Source organism: Pseudorca crassidens, chromosome X (assembly GCF_039906515.1).
Source record: "Pseudorca crassidens isolate mPseCra1 chromosome X, mPseCra1.hap1, whole genome shotgun sequence".
In the NCBI taxonomy this organism is placed as follows: domain Eukaryota; kingdom Metazoa; phylum Chordata; class Mammalia; order Artiodactyla; family Delphinidae; genus Pseudorca; species Pseudorca crassidens.
In genome coordinates, this window is record NC_090317.1 from 30,866,288 (window position 1) to 30,882,311 (window position 16,024).

The 16,024-nt window shown below is 36.6% G+C and overlaps 1 protein-coding gene across 1 annotated transcript in view; it reads right to left on the bottom strand.

Annotated features, from left to right (window-relative positions):
* Positions 1–5,694: 5,694 nt before the first annotated feature.
* The window catches only part of WDR44 (WD repeat domain 44), an 81,182-nt gene continuing 70,852 nt past the window's right edge, over positions 5,695–16,024 (bottom strand). Inside the window, exons 15-20 of the mRNA XM_067723392.1 lie at positions 14,404–14,595; positions 14,096–14,197; positions 13,764–13,879; positions 12,778–12,905; positions 10,057–10,191; positions 5,695–6,815 (exon numbers count right to left, since the gene is read on the bottom strand). Coding sequence (XP_067579493.1) covers positions 6,721–6,815; positions 10,057–10,191; positions 12,778–12,905; positions 13,764–13,879; positions 14,096–14,197; positions 14,404–14,595 — 768 coding nt within the window. The 3' untranslated portion in view covers positions 5,695–6,720. The remainder of the gene's footprint in view (positions 6,816–10,056; positions 10,192–12,777; positions 12,906–13,763; positions 13,880–14,095; positions 14,198–14,403; positions 14,596–16,024) is intronic.

The window sequence follows — 16,024 nt, forward strand, 5'->3', positions numbered from 1 at the left end:
TAGGTGCGCAGGCTTCAGTGGTTGTGGCACGCGGGCTCAGTAGTTGTGGCTCGTGGGCTCTAGAGCGCAGGCTCAGTAGTTGTGGCGCATGCGCTTAGTTGCTCCGCGGCATGTGGGATCTTCCCGGACCAGGGGTCGAACCCGTGTACCCTGCGTTGGCAGGTGGATTCTTAACCACTCTGCCACCAGGGAAGTCCCCAATAGATTTTATTAGAGGAACAGATAATGTAAATGAATCTAATATTTAAAAAGGTGATGTGAGTGGAGAAAAAAGGCGCTGATCTTAGTAACTTCGAAAAAGTGTTGTAACCAGAAATTATGATATAAAAGACAAAGGACTGTATGTAAAAACTGTATTCTAGTTGGTAAAGGTATTTCTCATGGGGGTATGGGTTAGCAATTCTGAAACTGCTGAATATGTTATGTTGTGATTGAACAAATAAGTAAATGGGAAGTAAATGGTGGAAACCAGGTGTCTCACTGTTGGAGAGGGAGGTTATCCATAAGCAAGAGGAGGAAACTAGAATAATCCATGTGCTAATAGATTACTCAGAGACATCAGCAAGGATTCACGTCTAATTTAATATAGAGATGGTTACATAGAAATTTTTATAGATGTGTGGAGATTAGTATACATGCATATATTTCTTTGCTCGGTCAGCTGAGAGGGCCTAAGAGAAACAATGCCCCAGTAGCAATGAGCACACCTGTCACCCAAATCTTAGTTTCTAATACCAGTCTCCAATAAAAGGAACTGGGATAAATGGTTGATTATAGGGCTGGAGCAGGAAATACACAAAATGAACCTGGAGCATGTTGGGAGTGACAGAAAGTAAGGAAGTACTCAAAAAAAAAAAAAAAAAAGAACAGTCAAAGGGACACAGAAGCCAACTTGAAAGAACTCTCAATGGCTAAGGCTGGAACAAGTTGAACAACAAAATAATGTAGTATTGCGCTGTAACTCAAAGTATAAAATAAATACCCGTAAGTCCATGCTGATATAAACAAATGGTTGAATAAATAAATAAGGGAGAAGAGACCTACCTCCTGTACTGAGCAATTCCAAATTAAGTCATACAGATACTTGCTCCTCAAGGAGGTGGGCCTTAACTCTTCCCTACCCCTTGAGTTTGGGTTGTGCTTAGTGATTCACTTCCAAAGAGAAGATTTATGGAAAGTGAGAAAAAAGTAACTTTATAATAGAGAAACCTGACAAACATTCCTCAGCCAGGTGATGTCATGTTGGTAGTATGTATCCTTTTTTTAAAAATACATCTTTATTGGAATATAATTGCTTTACAATGGTGTGTTAGTTTCTGCTGTACAACAAAGTGAATCAGCTATATGTATACATATATCCCCATATCCCCTCCCTCCCACCCTCCCTATCCCACCCCTCTAGGTGGACACAAAGCACCGAGATGATCTCCCTGTGCTATGCGGCTGCTTCCCACTAGCTAGCTATTTTACATTGGGTAGTGTATATATGTCAATGCCACTCTCTCACTACGTCCCAGCTTACCCTTCACCCTCCCCATGTCCTCAAGTCCGTTCTCAACGTTTGCTTCTTTATTCCTGCCCTACCACTGGGTTCATCAGTACCATTTTTCTGGATTCTATATGTATACGTTAGCGTACGGTATTCGTTTTTCTCTTTCTGACTTACTTCACTCTGTATGACAGACTCTAGGTCCATCCACATCACTACAGATAACTCAGTTTTGTTCCTTTTTATGGCTGAGTAATATTCCACTGTATATATATGCCACATCTTCTTTGCCCATTCGTCTGTCGAAGGCCATTTAGGTTGTTTCCATGTCCTGGCTATTGTAAATAGTGCTGCAGTGAACATTGTGGTACATGTATCTTTTTGAATTATGGTTTTCTCTGGCTATATGCCCAGTAGTGGGATTGCTGGATCATATAATAGTTCAATTTTTAGTTTTTTAAGGAATCTCCATACTGTTCTCCATAGTGTATATCCTTGATGTGATGTAATGAAAAGAGTAATTCACCTCTGTGGTCTTCCTCCCCAAAGTTCATAGCCTGTTGAATCATGAGAAAAATACCAGACAAACCCAAACTGAGGGACATTCAACAAAATACTTAACCAGTACTCCTCAAAACTGCTGAGGTCATGGAAAGCATGAGAAAACGTCGTGGCTAAGAAGAGCTAAGGAGACCTGACGACCATGTGTAATGTTACATTCTAGACAGGAATCCGCAACAGAAAAAGGATATTAGGTAAAAACTAGTGAAATCTGAATAAAGTGTGGAGTTTAGTTAACAGTAATGTACAAATGTTGGTTTCTTAATGTGAAAAATGTGCCATTGTAATGTAAGATGTTAACAATAGGAGAAATTGGTGCAGGGGATATGTGAACTCTTTGCAAACTTTTCTGAAAAATCTAAAACTATTCTAAGATAAAAAGTTTATTTAAATTAAGAAAGCACAATATGCCTAAATGCAATAAGGTATTCTGGACTGGATCTTGGAAGTGAAAAAGGACACTAGTGGAAAACTGGTGCAATGTGAATAAAGTCTGGAGTTTACTTAATAGTATTGTACCAATGTGGGTTTTAGTTTTGATCACTGTGCCATGGTAACGTAAGATATTAACATTAAGGGAAACTGGGTAAGGAGTATATGGGAACTCCGTATTTTCTTTGCAACTTTTCTGTAAATCTAAAGTTATTCCAAAATAAAAATTTAAAAATGTAATGCAGGGTAGCTGGACGTACAGGCAAACTCCATCTGCCTGGACCACCGTAGATTACCTACATGATGACATTTGATTTGCTGGGGACTCTGCAGTGGATCTCTCCCCTCATTTCCACACCACCCTTCACGCTGGCCCTGCTGTATCAACCTGAATTTACTTCATGTGCATGGGTCTACACCAGCCAAGTGGTTGTGGCTAACAGGGGGAACCTGGCTTCCCCAAGACTAGATGACTCAAATCTAGAGAACGAAAGAAAAATGGACCAAGCTTCAGAACTGAAGGGAATAGGAGAGCAGTTGCGGGGAAGGGGGTCTGTTAAACAGGAGTTAGCTCAAAACAGAAGACAGGTAAGAATTTAGAGGAAATAGACAATGATTTTAGTCTGGGAGGAGGGAGCCAGAGACCAGCGAAGATGTTGGCATGGTGGGTACTCCATTTTTTCCACCTTACCTATGGCTTACTCATAAGGTCTTTTACCCATATTATCCTTGCTATTTGTAATATTAGATGAACTAAGATGGGCCTGAGAATCAAGTGGCTGCCATGAGTTACTAGGAAGGGTAGAACAGACAGGGGATAGGATGAGAAGGGGCATTTCTAGGGCCACAGCCACAAGATAGTTCCAAGTCTCTTACTTGTTTCTGTGGCCATCTTCTCCATCATCAGACTGTGAGCTCCTCTGGCACATGGCTGCTGCCTTATTCTTTTCTAGTCCCAGCAGTGGTCTGTACATAGTAGGTGTTCAATAAACATCTGCTTAATGAAGAAGGCAGGAAGCTAGAAACCAGTGAAACTGGGAATGATTTTCTTTTGAAAACTTTATCTTGAATCCCCATAATAATTAAATAACTTAAAAACATTCTGATAATTTGATTTTTTCGTATCAGTGAGGAGAGCTGGCTCTCAAAATTATACAACTGAAACTAGAATTTTGGGGATGGATATATTAATGTTAAACATATATTTCAAAGAATAAAAAGCAACTACCCAGCTGTATAATTTGAAGACCAGAGAAAATGGCATGCTAAATCTGTTGAGTCATTCATATTTTAACTCCAATTAAGGTAAACAAGATGGAGGCAGGGGAAGGCTCGATATGACTCTTCGAAGAGTTTTCAATGAAATGTGGTTTTAAATTTGTTCAGGCAGCCACACCAAGTCTGTGATGAAATTTTCACCAAAGGAAAAAGGGAAAATAAGGTAATATGGTTACTTTTTTCAAAAGCTAGGTTTATTCACTTTAGACTGTTTGTTGTTCTAAGATAAGATTGTGCTTAACTTTTCTTAGTGACTTTTTTAGTATTAAAATGTTCTCTCTTTTATGATGAGGTGATAGTAGATGGTGGCAGTTTTTAAAAGTGTTGAGTTGGCAGAAAAAGGCTGGTGTCCTATGTCAATCCCTAAAATACTATTTGTCCATGAAATCTCAATATCTAGAAAGCACTTCCACATCTTTTTTTTTTTTTGGTCTAGGAGGGTACTCAGGGATTCGGGAGAGGCAGTGAGAAATGTGTGTTTGTTGAGTACACCTACTGGCTAGGTACCAAGCTTTATACATACACGATTTCTCAGTAAATCTTTATAATTTCCATTAGATATTCTTGTACTACAGATAAGGACATGGAAATTAATACAGAATAACTTGCTGAAGGAAGGTGCTAACAGAGGAAAACAAATCTAAGTTTATCTAATTCTAGAATCTGTGCTCCTTCCTATAATACCGCACAACTTATTACAGTGAGTTTCTAATATTCATTTTAGGGAAAAATATTGTTCAATTTTTCTTTGTATACATCTTCATGCTACCTTTTCAAACTCACTTTCTGACTTGTAACTTCGCAGTGTATTTATATAGTGATAGCCAACAATTTATAAAACGAAATTTAGAAGTGTCAGTATTGTTCTCTTAAGCTTGCATCCCAACTATTTTTTGCCTTTTTGTTCAAGAAACCACATAAAACCTATCAGGAAATATTCATATTGGCAACACCCTGATTATCTGCAGTTGAAACATCTAGCACCGCAGCAGACTACAAGGCCTCAGGCAGAAGTCAGTGAAAGCCAAGAGGGTTGAAGACACTGAATTCTTTGACACACTAGACCAATCACACTGCCATCCAGACCCTGAGACTACGAAAGTGACTGGTTAAAAAACCAATGGCATAACAACTCGGTCTGTCAGGTAGAGTACAGAAAAGTGAGCAGAGGTGGGGAGAGAAGTGTGAGGGAGGTGAGAGGAGGGGAAGGAGAAAGCAAAGCACTGGCAAGAGGAAGAAAGCAGCATAGGGGTAAAACCAAGGCAAATAATATGCAATGAACTAGAAAATCCATGACACCTCAAGACCATGCTGATGGGCTTCCCTGGTGGCTCAGTGGTTAAGAATCCGCCTGCCAATGCAGGGGACACGGGTTCGAGCCCTGGTCCGGGAAGATCCCACATGCCGCGGAGCAACTAAGCCCGTGCGCCACAACTACTGAGCCTGTGCTCTAGAGCCCGCGAGCAACAACTACTGAAGCCCGTGCACCTAGAGCCCACGCTCTGCAACAAGAGAAGCCACCGCAATGAGAAGCCCACACACCGCAGCAAAGAGTAGCCCCCGCTCACCGCAACTAGAGAAAGCCCATGTGCAGTAACGAAGACCCAACGCAGCCAAAAATAAATAAATAAAATAAAATTTTTTTTAAAAGACCATGCTGATTGATAAGGATGTGATCACGGCTCTCCAGCTTCTCACCTATATGCTGAAAACAAATGCAGTAAAGAACATATAAGCATACAGATGAACTGTTAGCAGTGTTCATTTTAGAACTAGAATTAAAAACTTTTTTTCTTAAAGGTATGTAGCTAATGCATTATAATTTAGGGGTCCAAAATTTGATCTCTGCTTGCTAAAAATCAAATTATAAAACAAGATTTTGGTTTTTTTACATTTCTCAATTTACCGAAGTCATCTGAAAATAAAGTCATATGTTTAACAAGTTTTGGCCACCAACTTTTAATAATACATATTTAATTTTCAGAAACATATGCTAACCATCAACAACATTATCAGGGTTCATCACCCCAGATGTTATTTCATTGGTACATTATATCAATATTTACAAAGGCTTTCAAATTCAACAACACAAAACAGCTTAATTTTTAAAACTACAATGCTTTAAAAAATGTAAACTGTCCATTTTTACATTATTGTAAAAAAAGAAGACTCACTCCTTAATGTGGCTTAATTTTTTTAAGTGAGCAAAGCCTGGTGCTCATGGATAAAGAATGAAAAGAATTCTTTACATAGGAAACATTGTGCTCCAGTGTGGCAAAAAAAAAAAAGAATATATATATATATATATATATATATATATATATATATATATATATATATATATACACACACACACACATACACACATACAAAAAAAGAATCTTAAGTCCACAATTTAGACCACACACAAAAAAAGTCCCCAAATTGAGAAATTTATAAAAACCATTTACACATGGTTGTTGACCTATTGAAAACCTATATAACATTTAAAAAATATTAACTCAGTCAAAAGATACCACTTCTCTTAAAAATGAAATTTTGTGCAAAAGAAATTATTTAAGCTAGAAACAAGACACTCGCCCTCAGTAAGAGGCCAAAAGAGCCACTGAAATAATTTAACTCTGTTAGATTTAGTGCATGTAACCAAAAGGCACACACATGTGATTAATATATTAATATATTTTCATGCAGAAACCTGTGCATGTTCACAATTATATAACACAAACATAACAAAACGTAAAGCCTAATGTTTGGCAATGTTATTCTAGCTACATTCCTTTCTAGTCTATCAGTCCCGGGTTTACTAGATCATTAACGTTGCCTCTCAAAAAATATATTATATTTGAACAACTTCCAATAAAAATTAAAAAAAGGATGTTGGCCTGAAACACTATAACTCTTTTTCAGTTCTGATACATATAGAAACTTACTGATATGTTTATTTTAAATGTCATTTCAAATTAAGATACATTTTTCCTTTTGTTAATAAACACTTTGATTGCTCCAGTGAAGTCAGCAGAGAGAAGAACTTCTGTGTTATCTGTCTTCATAATACCTTAAAAGCATAAAAGAAAGTTTTTAGTTGATTTTAAAAGAATATGAAGCCTGCTGCCACAACTGTCACATGCCCATGACCCTCTACCTTTGGGGTGGAAGAACCTCTCCCAGCCTTCAGTCTCTCTTTTCTGGCTTGCTCCTGTGATCCTTTCATCCTCCTGTACCTCTCCTCTCTGAGGCTCACTTCCACTTACCTTGTCTTAGCTGCTCTTTTCCTGGTAGCTAAGGAGAGATTATGGTCCCTTGGGGCCAGGATGCCTGGATTTACTCCCAGACAGCCAAGGCCTCTAAGTTGTCTAATTCTTCATTTCGCGACAAGAGGCTAGCATGTTATTCAGCCCCAGGACTGGAATGTTGGCAGGATGGGATCAGCTGGGCAAGTCTTTTGCCAACAGGGTTCACTAATGAGGTTGACAGTAAGGTTTACTGTACAGCAGACATACTGGAACTGCCATGAAATGAAGCACACACGATCACTCTGTGAATGCTGAGAGAACCTTTTGCCTTTCCAGTCCATACTGAAGAACCATGTAGCTACTACGCTGAATGGCAAAAACGCTTACCACTTACATTTGCTGGTAAAAACATTTAATGAACAAAATTCAGTGTTAACTATTATGCATAGGCAAAAATTGTGGGCTTAAGAAGGACTGATTACTAAGGAAGAAAATAATCCAAACTTTAACTGGGAAGTTGTGTACAGGATGAGTTAGACAAAATGGTTTCACTTAGATTTGTTAAAAACATATGCTAAGCTGCTGAACATTCCTAACCACACTTTTGGTATATCTCAAAGTAGTGCTATGCAGCAGAAGCAGCAGCAAACAACTGAGGGATATCAGAAAGGCTAGAGAAGAAAATAATTCATCATATATATATATATATATATATATATATATATATATATATAGAAATGCCTTATAAGATACAATATAATGAAGATGATAATGTCTATTACATGCCAGGCATTTTGCTAGACACCTTACATGTGTTATCTTTAATTCTTCTCACAACCTTGGTTTGTCTTTTTTTTTTAGTTGTCAGCTGTATCTTTTTTTTTTAATTGAAGTATAGTTGATTTAAAATAGTGTTAATTTCAGGTGTACAGCAAAGTGATTTGGAGATACTCCTAATTTATCCCTCCCCCCTTCCTCATTGGTAGCCATAAGTTTGTTTTCTATGTCTGTGAGTTTGTTTCTGTTTTGTAAATACGTTCATGTGTACTATTTTTTAGATTCCACATATAAGTGATATATTTGTCTTTCCCTGACTTACTTCACTTAATATGATAATCGCTAGGTCCATCCACATTGCTGCAAATGACATTATTTCATTCTTTTTTATGGTTGAGCAATATTCCTGTGTGTGTGTGTGTGTGTGTGTGTGTGTGTGTGTGTACACTGTAGTTTTGATTTGCATTTCTCTAATAATTAGCGATGTGGAGCATCTTTTCATGTGCCTGTTGGCCATCTGTAGGTCTTCTTTGGAGAAATGTCTATTGAGGTCTTCTGCCCATATCACAACCTTATAAACGAGGTATTATCACCATTTTAAACATGAGGAAAACTGAAGCTTAAGTTGCCAAATACGTCAGAATAAAGAGGAGGGCAATCAGATATATTTTATGATCTCATACCCCGAGTTTAAGAGTTTATTCTTAGAGTATATCTACACAGGTACAAAACAGCAAACACAAATCTGAGTATGATCCAAAGTTGTGCCTCTTTAAAAAGGACGCAGTGAAGTAATAACTGAACCATGTTAATATGGTGCAGTTTGAGAAGTTTAAAAAAGGTACTTTTCATTTTTCCTCAAATGGTTTAAAAAGCTAGAATTTTCTGTTCAATGTGTAGGGGAAATGTGCAGAGTGTAAAAAGGTATTGGGGAAAAAGAAAAGGAAAAAAACCCAACCAAATGACTTAATTTAGAAGAGAGAAGTAGGATTTGACTGTGAGAAAAAAAAAAAAGAAAATGAAAAGAAATTTCCAAACAGGCATTTAGTAAAGGTGTAATAATTCTGAGTTGGTTGATTTTTAAATCTGGTAATAAAAGAAGTGCTAGGGACTTCGCTGGTGGCACAGTGGATAAGACTCCATGCTCCCAATGCAGAGGGTCTGGGTTCAATCCCTGGTCAGGGAACTAGATCCCACATGCCACAACTAAGGAGCCTGCCTGCCACAAGTAAGACTCAGCGCAACCAAATGAATAAATAAATAAATAAATATTTAAATTTAAAAAATAAAAGAAAGAAGTGCTAGACTGAAGTTCATCTTTGCTATCAAAATTTTTCTTCACAGACAGAAAAAATAGTGTATTTAGTACAGTGTATAGTGCAAATAATGCCGCAAGGGAAATTACTTGATATTAAATGAGAAAAATGCTTGAGAACTTTTTAGTATTCAAATACTTTTAGAAGCACTCTTACTACATTGTATCTATTGTTGTGACTTTATAACTCTCTACAAGGCCTGGTTATAGTCTCTAAAGTGAGAAAACACATTTAATAAAATATTCTGCAATAGATTTTAACAATACAAACTTGTTTTCATTAACAACTGGTCCAAGTTTCCATGGTTTTACCTTACTCTTAAGAATTAAGAGGGACCATTTTTATATAATTGGCACTCAATACTACTTGACGGTTTCTTTTTACTTCCTAATCTGAGCATTTTATATAATTGAAAGTACTATTCCTTCTCAAAGTATTTGCTGCAAAGGGCAAGAATTACTGGCTTGTAAATAGTTATCTATGAGAAGCTGTAAATTTGTGGCAATTAGAAAAGGACACTGCTTTCATTTTGGTTTAATTCACTTATTCAGTAAATGTTTATTAAGCACCTACTATATGCAGGCAAGCACTGTGCTAGGCACTGGCCCTACAACAATAAATAAAACACATAAAATCTTTGTCCTCACAGAGATTATAGTGCAGCAGAGACAGATAATTTATCTTGTATGTATTTATGTCTGGTTTGCATTTCTCTAAAGAGAATAGTTGTCCATAAAAAAAATTACCAACTTTCAAAAGTTTCAGTTTTAATTCCCAGGTGAATTTAAAAGAAGTAAAACTTGCAAGAACTATATTACCAAAATGTTCAGAAATGAACATCTGACAACCATTATGTTACATAAAGGAAATATTCTTCATACTCATGAAGCCCTCATAATACCCACAGGTCAATGAGGCTATTAAAGGCTGACTAGAGAAAACGAAGGACAAATAAAATATGAATACCTACCAGAGGGCATGTTATCCAAAACTTCAGCATCTTCACCTTTATCGTTCCCTTCTGATTTTTCAGACTGCACATCCAAAGACAACATCAAACTTGGGTTTGGAGCAAAGATGGCTGATGTAACAACTGCATTATGGGCTGCGGAAAAAAATTTACTTTAAGACAACTAATAAACTTGATTCTAAACATCAAGACAAAAAGCATAATACTTCAAAAAACATAATAGTGTATGTTATATGCAAGTACCTTTAAAAACTAACATATAAGTAACTAAGAACTATTTAAAACCCAAAAATATTTTCTTAAAAGAAACCAAATCCATCATAGTAGGGGACTTTAACACCCCACTTTCACCAGTGGACAAATCATCCAAAATGAAAATAAATAAGGAAACACAAGCTTTAAATGATACATTAAACAAGATGGACTTCATTGATATTTATAGGACATTCCATCCAAAAACAACAGAATTCACTTTCTTCTCAACTGCTCATGGAACATTTTCCAGGATAGACCATATCTTGGGTCACAAATCAAACCTTGGTAAATTTAAGAAAATTGAAATCGTATCAAGTATCTTTTCTGACCACAATGCTATGAGACTAGATATCAATTACAGGAAAAAATCTGTAAAAAATACAAACCCATGGAAGCTAAACAATACACTACTTAATAACCAAGAGGTCACAGAAGAAACCAAAGAGGAAATCAAAAAATAACTACAAACAAATGACAATGAAAACACGATGACCCAAAACCTATGGGATGCAGCAAAAGCAGTTCTAAGAGGGAAGTTTATAGCAATACAATACTACCAAAAGAAACAAGAAATATCTCAAATAAACAATCTAACCTTACACCTAAAGCAATTAGAGAAAGAAGAACAAAAAACTCCCAAAGTTAGCAGAAGGAAAGAAATCATAAAGATCAGAGCAGAAATAAATGAAAAAGAACTGAAGAAAACAACAGCAAAGATCAATAAAACTAAACCCTGGTTCTCTGAGAAGCCAAACAAAACTGATAAACCCTTAGCCAAACTCATCAAGAAAGAAAAGGAGAAGACTCAAATCAACAGAATTAGAAATGAAAAAGGAGAAGTAACAACTGACACTGGAGAAATACAAAGGATCATGAGAGATTACTACAAGCAACTCTATGCCAATAAAATGGACAACCTGGAAGAAATGGACAAATTCTTAGAAAAGCACAACCTTCCGAGACTGAACCAGGAAGAAACAGAAAATATAAACAGACCAATCACAAGCACTGAAATTGAGACTGTGATTAAAAATCTTCCAACAAACAAAAGCCCAGGACCAGATGGCTTCACAGGCGAATTCTATCAAACATTTAAAGAAGAGCTAACACATAACGTTCTCAAACTCTTCCAAAATATAGCAGAGGGAGGAACACTCACAAACTCATTCTACGAGGCCACCATCACCCTAATACAAAAACCAGACAAAGATGACACAAAGAAAGAAAACTACAGGCCAATATCACTGATGAACATAGATGCAAAAACCCTCAACAAAATACTAGCAAACAGAATCCAATAGCACATTAAAAGGATCATATACCATGATCAAGTGGGGTTTACCCCAGGAATGCAAGGATTCTTCAATATACACAAATCAATCAATGTGATACACCATATTAACTGAAGGAGAAAAACCATATGATCATCTCAATAAATGCAGAAAAATCTTTCGACAAAATTCAACACCCACTTATGATAAAAACCCTCCAGAAAGTAGGCATAGAGGGAACTTACCTCAACATAATAAAGGCCATATGTGACAAACCCACAGGCAACATCGTTCTCAATGGTGAAAAACTGAAACCATTTACTCTAAGATCAGGAACAACACAAGGTTGTCCACTGTCACCACTATTATTCAACATAGTTTTGGAAGTTTTAGCCATGGCAATCAGAGAAGAAAAAGAAATAAAAGGAATCCAAATTGGAAAAGAAGAAGTAAAGCTGTCACTGTCTGCAGATGACATGATACTATACATAGAGAATCCTAAAGACTACCAGAAAACTACTAGAGCTAATCAATGAATTTGGTAAAGTAGCAGGATACAAAATTAATGCACAGAAATCTCTGGCATTCTTATACACTAATGATGAGAAATCTGAAAGAGAAATTAAGGAAACACTCCCATTTACCACTGCAACAAAAAGAATAAAATGCCTAGGAATAAACCTACCTAAGGAGACAAAAGACCTGTATGCAGAAAACTATAAGACACTGATGAAAGAAATTAAAGATGATACAAAACAGATGGAGAGATATACCATGTTCTTGGTTGGAAGAATCGACATTGTGAAAATGACTCTACTACCCAAAGCAATCTACAGATTCAGTGCAATCCCTATCAAACCACCAGTGGAACATATGTGTATGTATAACTGATTCACTTTGTTATAAAGCAGAAAGTAACACACCATTGTAAAGCAATTATACTCCAATAAAGATGTTAAAAAAAAAACCCCACCAAAACCACATACAAGTTCTGAGATTCCATGACTTCTCAAATTTTAGACAAGTATATGTTCTTCCTTGGTACAGAAAAATCAAACAAAGCCAATACAATGTGAAAGCAGTTAAAACTGCCAAACTATCTCTCTGAAATAAAGCCTATACAAATTTACTTATAATACATCTCCATTTTAACTTTATTCACTTATAAGACACATAAAAGTATGCATTTACTTACCTTTAATACCTTCCCAAAAGTCATTACGATCTCTCCTCACTGAAGTAAACTTGCTTAAGTCATGATAAGTACTCCAGATATAAACATACTTATCTTCTGAGCCACTAACGAGGTAACTAAAATCATGGCTACATTTAGGGAAGAAAGAAAAAAAAAATCAAAGTTGTGGGTTTTTTTAGGTTTCCCTCTATCAGAGCTTCCTAGTTCGAAACACCTAAGAAAACAGCCAAGAGAACTTGTTGAAATACAGACTCCTAGTCTCACTCCAGAGGTCCTGAACGTGTAGGTTTGACATGGGTGGCCAGTGGCATTAGTATTTTCATCGAAGCTCTAGGTAACTGCTGCTGGGTTAACCCACACTGGGATGAGTGCCTACTTAAGAGATAAAAGAGAGAAGCAGAATGCTTTACCAATTAAATTACTGGGTAATTCAAGAAGAAAGGAGAACTGGTAAGAAAAGAGCTGAAATAAGGAGGGCTATAAAGGAAGAAAAGGTAGGTATTTCAGGAGAGCCTGCAGATCCCAAACTAACAGTTCAAATAATAATGATATGCAAAGGTGTAAGTACAGGACACTGTACTTTAGGGTCTCGAAATGCTTTATTAGCTTCTGTACCTAAAAGGATCAAGACCATGGGTGGGGTGGGCGGTGGTGGGGTAAATCTCCTCTTAGAAAGCATACATGAAAGTACAAAAGCACAAATTCTGGAGCTGGGTCTTCTAATCCTGGTTCTGCAACTACCAGTGTGACTTTAGGCAAATTACTTAATTTTCTGGGTGTTGGTTTCTTCATCCACAGAGCAGGGGCAATTCGAACTCTACCAAACAGCTGGATAATGTAAGTAGGACTGATAATATGAGACAACAGTTGTAAAACTGCAAAGTAACTAACAGCACCATATAAACATAAGCCATAGATCAATGGAAAAATGGGAGTAGGGGAGAAATGTTCTGATCCCTTTTGGGAATTCCTCATTGTCAATTTACCTGAAACTTGCTTTGATCTGGCTGCTGCTGTTGACATAACCCTTATACTTCATGGACAGTGACAAATCTCTAAGATCGTATAGTCTGATTCTGGAGTCATTTGAAGTTACCAGTATCTAAAAACAAATCAAAGGAAAAGTTAAAAATACCATCTTTTAATTTGTGCTAAGGTACAACCAAAAAAGGGTGTTAGACACATACAGAATATATCTCAAAACTAGAAAAAGCAATATTCCATAGGAAAGGAAATATATTCTTAGCTAAGATATGAAGAACTTACTTTCAGGAGTCTATATATAGTGTGGAGACAGATGGTTTTGAATACCTAGTACCTTATTTTCTCCAGGTAAAGGTTCAATGCCAGTAATTTTTCTTCCAACCTTGTTGCGCCCTCTGGTAGATCGGACATGTATCTGTGTGTGGTATTTCAAATGCTAAAAAAAAAAAATCACAATTTAAAAAGATCAGAATTAGAAAGAAACTCAAAGATCATCTGAGCCAACTCACAGACAAACATGGTATTATTTGTCCCAATTTACAGATAAGGCAGTTAAAGCCCAGACAGGATACACCAACTTATTCCAAACCACAAAAGTATCTATGTATTCAAGTATGTAATTTATACAAGACAGTCATTTACCTCTGTATCATAGAAAATACACCTGCCATCATATGTCCCAATCACTGCATATTTGCCATTCTGACAGAAATTTGCAGCTGTGATCAATTTTGTTTGACCATCTACTTCATTCCACAAAGCCACTTTTTTGTCAGGTATGTTCCAAAGGCGGAGCTTTCCATCCAATGACCCACTTAGAAAATACCTGTCATCCTAAAAATGTGATGAAAGAGGAAGGTTTCATTTTATCACATGAAGAAAAACTCATTAGCAAATCGATACATTAAGTCTATTAGAAATAATGTTAAAATATATAGATTTCATTTTAAAAGTATTAAAGTAAGCATTATTTCAGTCACTAAAAATAACAACAATTAGAAACCTCAGTATTCATTTTGGAGGAATGACATTCTAATCACTTTATCATACCCTTAAACTGCTTTTCCCAAGGTATAGATGTTAATAGATAATGTGTTTGAGTATACATTGTGTAGAAGGGTTCTGTGGTCAAATAAGTTTGAGAAATTCTGGGTTACACAAAGTTAAACAGGATTCTCAGTTAACACGCACTCTGAATCTTTAACGGGCGACTTTTTTGGGTGTCAGGTAGGGATATCTAGCAGGGCTAGCAATTCAAGGAACATGCTTTGGGAAATACTATCCTAAAATGGTACATTTGCCCATACCTTCCTTGGGATACATGTAACAGATGGATAAAAGAGTAACTAATGCCAGTTAGCCCACAGAACCAGTCAAGTTTTGGAACTCTGATACCCTGTCAGCAGAGAATTGCTTCACTATTTAAATTCTCAATCTCAAACCAGGGGTTCTCAGCTGGGGGCAGCCTGGCCCCACAGGAGACATCTAGCAATGTCTGGAGACAGTTTGGAATTGTCACAATTTAGAGGGTGGGGCGCTACTGACATCAAGTGGGTAGAGGCCAGGAATGCTGCTAAACAGCCTACAATGCACAGGACAGCCTTTCCTCTCTCTACGAAAAAGAATTATCCAACCCCAAATGCCATTAGTGCCAAGGTTTAGAAACCCTGTTCTAAACTAAACCAAGCCTACCATGAAGCTGCTCTAATTTTTGGTAACATAAGAATTAAAAAGAAAATAAAATAATTGGGATGCCAAAACAAGAAACAGATTTTCTTCTCCACTCAAGATTATTATTCTTACCCACTTCTCAAGCCCGTCAAGGATAACCTTCATAGAATAGGCATTTTTATGGCTATGGTACAGTAGGCTCAACTCAATGTCTACCAGCAGAAGTGCTGAACAAATAAAAATACTTCATCTTGGTCTTACAACTCAGAATTTTATTTACATACATATATACATGTGTGTACATGTGTGTGTATCTCCATTTTGCTATTTCTTTTATGACTCTGCTTCGTTTCTTCTAGGTAACATTATTTGATAGAGTCATATTTCCTAGGAAAATGTCAACACCACCCCACTCTTCCCTAGCCCCTCTCATAAATTCTCCAGGTCAGTAGAATTTTTAGAAATAAGGCTTTTCAGCTTCCAAAATAAAACCAAATAAAATTATAGGAAAATTATTGACTAAACAGAAACCTTAATAATAAAGTACTACATAGATAACTATTACCACCTAATACCCCTCTCTTTCCATCTT